The sequence below is a fragment of the Macrosteles quadrilineatus genome, unplaced genomic scaffold, assembly GCF_028750875.1.
Source record: "Macrosteles quadrilineatus isolate MER2022 unplaced genomic scaffold, UCM_ALF_1.0 Scaffold_5__1_contigs__length_97177068, whole genome shotgun sequence".
Taxonomy (NCBI): Eukaryota; Metazoa; Arthropoda; class Insecta; order Hemiptera; family Cicadellidae; genus Macrosteles; species Macrosteles quadrilineatus.
The window spans coordinates 57,061,964-57,072,629 of NW_026542598.1; the positions used below are offsets into that span (position 1 = coordinate 57,061,964).

Consider the following 10,666-nt stretch of genomic DNA (forward strand, 5'->3'; position numbering starts at 1 on the left):
GCTCGTTCGCTGCGCTCACTTGCCTTCAGGTTAGCTCGTTCGCTACGCTAACTCGCCTCCAGGTTGAAGTTTGTTCGCTACGCTCACTCACCTTTGGGTTGGAGCTCGTTCGCTACGCTCACTCACCTTTAGGTTGGAGCTCGTTCGCTGCGCTCACTTGCCTTCAGGTTAGCGCGTTCGCTACGCTAACTCGCCTCCAGGTTGAAGTTCGTTCGCTACGCTCACTCACCTTTTGGTTGCAAATTAGCTGTTGTCATAAATGTAAAAGAAATAATAGTGCTGCACCCTGTTGGTAATCCTTGTAACTTTAATGCTATTGAACATCATAGAACAGAACCAACTTGTTTAATTGAAACAGCTGTTAAGATTCATTAATTCCATTTCTCATAAGGTTAACATGGGAAACTCCAGAGCCACTGGGGCGGAGCCCTTTTAAGAATTTCGAAACGGGAAATAGTTTACGTCCGATTCGCATACCTACAGAATTTACACACCAAATTTCATAACGATCGGTGAAGTCGTTCCGGAGGAGTTTGCAGACAAACACTGTGACACGAGAATTTTATATATTAGATTTGTCTTTCAAACACTGTACAGCACGTTTTTAGGTTAGGTTAAATCCAAACATTGAATGAAATGGGAAAAACTGCGCCAGCTGATCGTAATGTCTTTAAGTGTTGCCAACCTATTTAAAGGCAGTTTGCACTCATAACTCATCTTACACATTATATTTTTCCTACAGTTACTACAAATCTTATAAATAATTTGTCTTTCAAACACTGTCTTTCAACACGTTTTTAGGTTAGCTTAAATCCAAACATTGAACGAAATGGGAAAAACTGCACCAGCTGATCGTAATCGTAATGTCTTTAAGTGTTGCCAACCTATTTCTAAACGTACATGGATTGCGTGCATAATAAACGCACGCTCTTTTGTGTTGTCTGGTTAGAATACTGGTGTGCGACAAAAAAAAAAAAAAAAATCGTGCAGAAAAAGTAAGTAAAAGCAGCAATTAGCGACTTTCTGTACTATAATCAGTGAAAGAAGCCCAATATGTCGGATTACTGTAATAAAAATTACAAGTTAAGTGTCACAGGTTTGTTAAATATCATTACCAATTTATATTCTAGATACCAGTGTTCCTGAAGCAGCAATCCTGCTTAATGAAATTCCCATGTTGATATTATGAGAAATAAATGATGTTGCATATTTCATTTGTTTGTCAACATTAAACCCATAACATTTTCCGAGTACACAGGTCTGCTGCGACTAGACATTTAATACTCTACTTTTCCCATATTCTAAATGTTAAATCCTAAATCTATGTGTTGCAGCAAAGAAGCCTATTATAGTTCGGCCGCTTAGAAAGCGACCTCCTCTAGCATTGGTTAGCATTAGCGCGCAGGTCGCTTTCTAAGCGGCCGAACTATAGTTATTTTTTTACTTATGCAGTACGTTAGTACACATTTATGAAATGTAGGGATTGATCTGGGTAAAATCTTTCTTTAACCAAGGGTATTAATTAGTGACCGGTTATTCTTATAATTATAAAATTGTCTTTGTGAAAAAATTGATTTTTTTTCTATGAAGGAGTAAACATCCATAAATTTAATAATTGGACAACACGTACTGAAGATCGTTTAAACAAATGGTTTGATAGTAAGTAATTGCCTTTTTAAAGGTTCAAATTACAAAATTATTAGTGAATCACAACCAGACCAGGGTCTAGGAGTGTTTTGTGGTGTGTGACATTATGTTAAAGGACTATAAAATTAAAACCATTAGAGATAGACAAATAAATAAAACTCGGTATAGTTCTTTATCTATAAGAAATTATCAAGCAAGCGAAGTTCCCTCAAAATCTGAGACCATGGGTGAATCGTTTTTCTAATTGATTTGTCATGGATGCTAAACACCTCAAGAACTTAGTTAGGAATCAAACGGATGGAAACACTGCATTTGAAAACTTAGGACAGCAGAAGTTTAATCGAGGTCAGAGGAGTTAGTCCCTAAGGTCACATAATGTGTACCTTTACCTTGAAAATGCCCTTTTCAAATAAATAGTTCAACCAATTAAAACAAGATCCAGTTGCATGCTGCGGGACCTATCCCATAGCTGTTACTACACTAGGCCTACATGTGATGGTTTCCATAAAAAATGCTTATGTCTAGAGTAAAAAGATTTGGGGGTCTTAAAATGGAATTGTACCTCAAGGTCCGAAAGACATTGTGTGGAGCTTCTACAGTTCCTTGAAAAAAAAGTGGGACCAGGACATTGTGAAGAAAGCGCTTATTATTTTCTATACAGTATTTTATTATTAAATTGTCACTCTAACATATATTTTCTCATTACCATGAAAAACTAGACGAGTTATCCACCAAAAATAAAAAAGATAAAATTAGAAGAGCTGTTCTGAAAACTTAAGCTTTAAATGATCACCATTTACAAAACATTCACCACTATCGTACTGGTTGAAAATAACTTGTCCTAAAATGAAGAATTCTGATGTTCAGATCAATTGAAAGAGCAGTTGAGATTTAATTAAGGTCTGTTTTGACAACATTGCCTTGATTTAGGCCTTATGCTGAATGCTTGTCAATAAAACTGGTGTCATGATTATATATATATATGAGTATTGCTACAACCATCTCATTAAAATTTAGGAATGTTTAGCATAATTTCAACACTAAAGAATAACAAAAAACTGCAACTGAGACTATAATGTCTTTTTAGTACTAAGTTTACTTTACTTTTATTCATTAATCAAACCTAAAAGAAATAATTCGAGATTTTCAATTAATATAAACAATCTTAAGATTAGCCTATGTAAAAAATATTAATAAAAACAACCAATTTTATTTAGCTAACAGTGCAAAGTTTATTGAAAACAGTGGTAAAACAAAAATCTGGTTACCAAGGTTTGGATTGTTGCCTTACAAAAAAAGGTTCAAAAATGCCACATAACATAAACTTGAAATGAGTAGAATTGTGATTTTCTTTGGTATGACTAAAAATACAAAATATCTGCAATAAAATTTAATGTGTTTGAGCGTGCCCTCAAACTTTATATTCCTATATACAAAGTAAATATCTCAAGTGATGTTAAAAGGATGAAATAAATTTTTATTTTAAGGATAAGGATAAATGAAAAATAGTTCTTGTTTAGACTTGAAGTAAAAGTATGGATGTTCACAAAATTTTTACACAAAGTAAATAAACAAATATAAAAACAAGAAATTATGAGATTGATACAATTACAATTTAATGAACTACAAAAAAAATGTTAACTATGCAATCACTGATAATGAAAAACTTAAATGCAATCTACCAAAGTAATCCAATAAGTCAATGAAAATGAGTGCACCACACTCGATGTCTGGCTACCGGGGAAACAACAGAACCTTCCCGCCTTACTAATTAACTGTACAGCAATATTAACAACAATAAATAAAGGTTGTGTTGTTTCGTGATAGCTCCCATTGCAATAAAAAGGTGGTAAAATTCAGTCACAGAACGTACGACAAAATCAACTCAATCGAAAGTCAACAGTCTGTTGGTCTAGCCTTCCCGCTTGATGGCTTGTGGTGCCTCGGCCAGCCCCTTGACCTTGAGTCTGTCTGCTGTCTTGAGGAACGCAGGAAGCTGTTCTTGCGACACATTTACCTCCCCGGCGTACATGAACTCCAGAATAGCTTGCAAGTGACTGAAGGGGACATCTTTCAGTATGATGATAGGGTGTTTTGATGGATTTTCCTTTAACAAACAACAATAACATTTAGTTAGTTGATTCAGTAAATTATTAGAAACACCATCACCGTCATGCGGGAACTTCATCGTCTCCTGCGGTCATGGAAACACACAATCGTCGTTTTGCGCATTCGCAGCAAAATTACTAACATATCCCGCTGCTGTGTGGACATCGTCATAGTCTCCCACGGTCATGGAAACACCATTTAGTCGTCATGTGCGATTCCGGCAAATCATTAACATATCCAAAGGCCGTGTGGACATCAACCATTCTAGACCTGTGGAGACCATTCCAGCGGTCACGGAAACGTCATCAGGTAGGTACAGTATCACTAACATATTCCGTGGCCGTGTGGACATCATCATTGTCTCCCGCGATCACGGAAATGTCATCGTTGTCAGGGGCGATCACGGCAAAATCACTAACATATTCAACGGCCATGAGGACATCATAATTGTCTCCCGTGATCACAAAAATGTCATCATCGTCATGCGTGATCTCGGTAAAATGAAAATTCTTAGTAGTACCTAAATACAGAATCACGCACAATTCCCGGTTTTCCAGGTCGGTGGGCAACCTGTTATCACTCACAATCTTCTTACCTGACTGTGTAAAAATTATAAATCCAATAAAAATAAGCAAATAACTTTAAGGCAGTCATGCTGTTATGCACTCTACATTTAAATTGCAACTGCTAATTTGTAAAACATGACAATGATTGCAGTTGTATATTATGCCACAAGGCCAGGAAGTATGTGTGAACGGTAGGAGCATCATAGGTCATCCAGCCTCGCAAGAGATTTTTTGCGTTAACTGTTAAAACACATTCATGGATGAGTCGGGTAGAATGCTTTTAGCCACACTAGCCTACCAAAGTAACAAATATACAGAGTAAGTAAATCACAACCCGTTAACTTACTTGCATGCAATTTCAACAATGGAGGATAATATGGTCTATTTTAACAGTACAAAATATTTAACTTTGATAAAAGGTTACATTTTTAAACCTTTCCAATATGTTTTGTAAACGGAAAGTGTGCCTGTCTAAATAGGCTACCCCCCTATGTCATAACATTTATGGAATTGCTTAAATGAGGTGTAGATCCTACAAACTCATATTGTCCCTTTTTAAAATAGTGTGGTAAATTTACTATAGGGTACTCCAACTGATTTTACCGAACCCTTTCTATAAACGACTTTCTGGTCTAAGAGTACATATAAACTAACTACAATAAATGTGTAGTGTAGAAAAAAAAAATTTCCCAAAAACTTCCACCCATTAAAAGTGGCTCAACTACAAGTCAACCATAGACATGTCGGACCTGAGGCATAATTTAAACTGCAATTAATCAAACAATAACTTACTGGTAAGCCCAACCCACTCTTTGCTAACATGATTGAAATCTCAGGTTTCAGGACATGAAACTTTATCTTTACTATAAACACACCTTGTGTGATGTTTTTAAAATTCAAACAATTTAGATTTCAACAAGTATACAACCAGTTATTTATGCAATACCGGTACCGGCACCTCAAACGTCCTAATGCACCGGTACATTCAGCAATCACGTACCTATATAGGTTACCCAACATACCCCAGGTTACCTCAGGTGTACACCTACCTCTAACAGAGATTTGAAGTAGGGGCTGCATGCAGATAACACCATCTTATGGGCTTTACACGTTTGGCCCTCACAAGCCAAAGTAACATCTGTGAAACTCTTCTCATCTCTCAGGTGTTTAAACGATGTGACCATGTTTGACTGGAAATCATTCCACTTAAGGAAGAACTGTTGTTGGTCGGACATTTTTGATCTGCAACAAGTCATAATAGCTTTCATATTGTGAATTGGTAGGCCTACTTTAAATAACACACATGCATATTGCTATAGGATTTAAGTTAGGCTATCAAGCAATAAGGTGATTAACTTAATCAAATAACAGTAACATATATCAAAGAATATTAAACCCTCTGTGATTGGAAAAATATTTTTTTGATGTCTCACTTGGAATGATACAAGAACTGTGGACCTAAGTTACTTGACATGATCTTTTGTATCGCACAGTTCAAAACAGTTTATCCGCGCAGCTAATAAAAATTATCCTTGCCGCTCAGATGGCCAGACTAGGTTCTCAAATGCTTCTCAAGAAAGATGTTCGGCAGCACTGGCCAAAAAACATGTTTTTGTACACAAAATAATGTTGGTTTTTAAGTCTGATTGGTGGAGATAACATTGGAAGGACCTTTGAAACTTAAATAGTTTTGAGCAGGCGGGTAGAAGACAATAGGGCCTAAGTTATGAATGAGCTGATGCCTAATGGAAATTTCCTTTGCAAAGAGCAAGACAGCTAATATTGAAACAAAGCTGCGCTACCTACGTCAACAAACTTGTCAGTACCTCTGTTCAACCAAATTACAAACAACCATGCTGCTGATAGAGATTAGTAGGCTAACAGAGCCTAAGGCTGCACTTTAGTTTACGTCCCACACTCATTCGAATATCGATTATATCATTCGGTAAATTTGGTTAGGTTAACCTAACTAACCAAACTTGATACATCGAATGAGTGTAGGACATAGGTAAATTAAAGTGCAGCCGAGCCTTATCGTTTGTCCATAAATGTAGGCATAATTTGAATTGTCAACTTCATTTGAACTTTACCTACTAAGTTAACCCTAGCAGTGGCCAATGTTAGAAGTGGGGAATGGCCAACCCATTTGGGCGATTTTGCAGACCATTTTTTTTAAATTCGTAAAAATTCAACCGTACAAGTAAACCTAGCCAACCTCATATTCATTTTGTTCGGAAAGAACAGGAGAATCTAGAAATAGTAATATAATAATGATTTAGATAGTGCATTTCTTCGGTAAAGTGAAAAAATAAAAAAAATTTGATTTTTTTTAAATTTCAAAAGCGGCATCGGTATTTTTTTTCTACTGATTTTTTTTATGGGAAATTCATTACCTATATAGGCCTACATTTTGTAGACAATCTAATTCCCTACATAGAGAAATATAACATGTTAGGAAAATATTGGGCAAAATATAATAACAAACGGAGAACCGAAAAAATTGAAAACCGTACAGCTAATGAAGTAAGGAATCAAAAAGAGTCATAAATTTTATGGTAAAAATATTTTTTATTTAGAAATAAAATAATGTTTTTGTATTTTAGCGATTTTGTGAGAAATAAATCATAGTATTTAGTATAAAACTTTTGTACCTACCAAATGTTTTTACTTCAAACCAACATAAACATCTTGTAGTGTATTCAATTAGGCCTACCTACCTACATAAAAATGTATAACATGTTGGGTAAAAATTTTTGTTTTTACGTGCTAGGGGCATAATAGCCTAATATAAATAAACGGAAAACCTCAAAATACAACCAAAAGAAAAATACAACCTTTTATAAACACAATTTGACACTATTCAGTAAATATTCATGCATAATAAAATACATGAAGATTACTGTTAAATAGGCTACACATACACATTTCTCAAAAAATACGAAATAATAACGAATTTAGTAATCAATCGCGGATAAAACAATAGCGAAAACTCACCGGCAACAACACGCAATGGCGAATACAAGGCACTTTATGTATGAGATCTTGACAGTAGTGACACACTTTCGTCGTCTTAGTGAGAGAAACCGAAAATAACCCTGAGCGCAGAGCTGCCACAACCACAAGCTCTAGTACATTTCTTCCTCTTCAAAATGACATATTACATGACTAGTAATAATAACTTACACTGTATGTACCTGATTTGTATTTTCCATACAGTCACCTGACGACGGTTGGCCATTTGTTATAAATTTCGAAAACAGCTGTTTTCATAAAATCGTACCGGTTGTCCAATCAATATTTAGTTCTAAAATATCACTACCACAATGAAGATAAAATCAATGGTACATTACTGGGTAGTATCCAGTGGTACTACCCGCAACATCCCAAGTTGAAAATTACCCGAGCAGGGTAATGCCAAACAAGACGTGTTTTGCCAGTTCCCAAGGGTCGGCTGCTAAAGTCATGCCACGCCAAAAATTCATTTGATTTCTAATCGTCATGACATTGTTATATACCTACCTGCTACAGGGTTTGTTTATGTAATAAAACGAAAGTTCAGTATGTGATTTTTCGAATGGTATATTCGATTTCGATTCGATTTCGATTTCTTGTCATGAGAGCCGAAGCCCCCTGACTGCATACCCGGTACCTATCCTTCAGGACATACCCGGGCCCCATGATGTAGGCCGAAGCTTACGCATCAACCTTTAGCACATCATGGGAGGATGACTTAAGGTCATCAGGCTCACCGGCTGCCGAAGCAGACCCTTCGGAAAGAGGGTTGCCCCTCAATCCTAACCAGGGATACCGGCTACTTGTTTAAGCGTCACTCCACCTGGGTTCCACTAGGTAGAAGGCCCTAGAGGACCATAATGAAGCGCCCCGACGCATTTAGTGCAAGCAACACTCGGGACCTATCTAATCCCTGACAGGCAGAACCCGCCATCATAGCCAGAAGGAAGGGGACCGAACCCCAAACCTCCCATTTACACCACTACCCGATCGAGGCCTTACCCAGTTGCTGGGAAACCAGAGATAACCAGAGCGATAGATCCCCGTATACCCCTGGCGGGCTCGGACCCAGCACCCGATCTACTTCGTTTGCCCGTCAGACCCAACATCACTGCCAGGCCATCAGGGTTTCCCAAAAGGAGGCAGGTATAGAAGTGGAACCCACCCGGATGAACCTATCCACCAAAGGTGGCGACACCCTTAACTCAATTGAGGTTCCGGGAAGAACCCCCCACACTCAAGACAACCATACCGTCCGTGATCAGAGACAGGGATTGGTTTGCATAAGTGCCTACAAACCGTTGCCCTCACACTGCGGAAAGTTACGTTTCCCTTGAGTGTCCCCATGAGCTACGGGTACTTGCCCGTTTTCACCTCCAGGAAAGGCTACTTCCAAAGTCGAGGATTTGCCACACAGAATGCTGGTCGCACACAACAAGCAGGCCGAAACCCAAAGAACCACAGACACAGGTAGGTTAGAGATTATGATGCACTTCCATCTCTCCTAGAGCTAAACACCCCCCCCATCCTGGATGAAGGAATGTCACTGGGACCCAATGCCCAGTCGTCCATGTCTGTGGCCTACTTGAAATGCCGATTCCAACACCGGACAGTTACCTCCCCTCTGGGGGCTAGCTAGGGTCCGCGTGGTCGCTAGGCCATGTACCCACGCAAGCGTGGGCCCCCTGCGGGTTCGAATGGTATATATATTATTCTCATCTGAGTTGATTATAAGTGTTTTTTTTACCGTTAAAATCATTTCGGCCCATACCGTCACCAGACGACGGCTGACCATTCTAAGCATCAACGTCAAACCGTCACCAGACGACGGTTGGCCACTGCTAGGGTTAACACCTGCATAAGATAGGCTAGCGAAAGACTGAACTAAATTTATTTATTTTGATAAAGTAGGCTTCTCAGGCAGTTTGGCCCAAACTGCATGATTGCCAAGGCCTAACTTAACTTAAAGGCTTTTTCAATAGGCATAGGCCTAAGTTAAACCTATTTAATTTTAAAACAGCAAACATAGTTTCAGTAATATTGCATTCTATACCTCTTTAAAAAAGGAAAACACAAGGCTAAAGAAAGCATTAAAGACTAATTTTAAGTGGGACTACCCTGACATTTTAACTGTTTTCACAACCCAACACATTAGTTAGCCTAGCCTATAAGTTATTATGGTTTAACCTCCTTAATTTGATGTCAGTTTCTTGTTGTGACGGCAACCAATAATATTTAATTTGCTTTAATCTTTAAGGTATTTTTTATATTATAATTATTAAATCAAATAAACGTCCAATATTATCATATATTGTATTTTGCACTATGCTGCAACTAACTTACAGTATGCAATAATGGTGTTGTCACATTCAGATAAGCAAACAACAAATTAAAAATCGAATACCAAACTTAATTTTTGGTACCACCGTTTATTACGAAACAAGGCTAGCCTAGTAATAAGTTTTTTTATTAATGGTTTGAACATTTTATAAACTTACCTGGAATTTAATCTCACAACTTAAAGTAAGAAACACTTAAGTAATTAATACAAAAACTTGCTTATAATATAGTAAAGAAGTAGACTTCTTTTCTTTCGTTTCGATTTCCAACGAAAATTGAGATTGAGTTGAGTAGTTGAGATCTGAACTTCACTTCCCGAATCCCGACAAGCCAGGCCGACAGGACAGGCGACAGACAACAAGGAGCAATCTTGACGTTTTTCTCCATGAAACTTAGCGTATCAACGAGCAGACAAATAGGAAAGATTTAGATGAAAGTGTATAATAATAATGAAGGGGTAGAAAACACTTTTATAAATACTACTTATAGCTTATCAGCTAGTGCGTTACTGTATTAGGTTGATGGTTTGGTCAATAATTTACCTTTTAAATAATAACACTACCGGAACGCGTGAAGATGCCATTCACATTCATTGGTTTAGGAAGCTTTCCTAAACCTCAATAGTGTGGCATATGGTTGGAAAGCTTATAAAATGGGGCAGTTTTTAATATATTCCGACACTTTCTTGTATACAGGGTGTTAAAAATGCAATAGACCATTGTTTTTTTTAAATTTTTATCAAACATCTTAATTTTTATTTTTGAATCTATTTACAATGGAGTTTTACAACTGATCCTCCGTCATTTTCTATTATTCTTGTTCAAAATTTGATGTAGAACACGAAAATGACATTATCTACTCAAATCCATATACAGGTAATTGAGAAATCTCTGTATCAAGTTTAAAAGCATGGTTATTTTTGAAAAACATAAAATAATTTTTTGGGAAGCAAATTTTCAGACTTGGAACATTTTATATGCATCATCACACTT

At 37.1% G+C, this 10,666-nt stretch overlaps 1 protein-coding gene across 1 annotated transcript; it reads right to left on the reverse strand.

The window, feature by feature from the left end:
• Positions 1 to 2,290: 2,290 nt before the first annotated feature.
• On the reverse strand, positions 2,291 to 9,987 carry LOC128995854 (longitudinals lacking protein-like). The gene is made up of 3 exons (XM_054420879.1): positions 9,833 to 9,987; positions 5,372 to 5,564; positions 2,291 to 3,754 (listed from the first exon to the last, which is right to left on the reverse strand). The coding sequence occupies exons 2-3, from the start codon at positions 5,555 to 5,557 to the stop codon at positions 3,560 to 3,562; spliced, it is 381 nt and encodes a 126-aa protein (XP_054276854.1). The 5' UTR covers positions 5,558 to 5,564; positions 9,833 to 9,987; the 3' UTR covers positions 2,291 to 3,559.
• Positions 9,988 to 10,666: the final 679 nt, after the last annotated feature.

Excerpts from the sequence above, each read along its gene's own strand:
- LOC128995854 (XM_054420879.1), bottom strand. The coding sequence starts at position 5,557 with ATGTCCGACCAACAACAGTTCTTCCTTAAGTGGAATGATTTCCAGTCA. Across the intron at positions 3,755-5,371 it reads ACTTCAAATCTCTGTTAGAG|GAAAATCCATCAAAACACCC; the intron begins GTAGGTGTACAC and ends TGTTTGTTAAAG.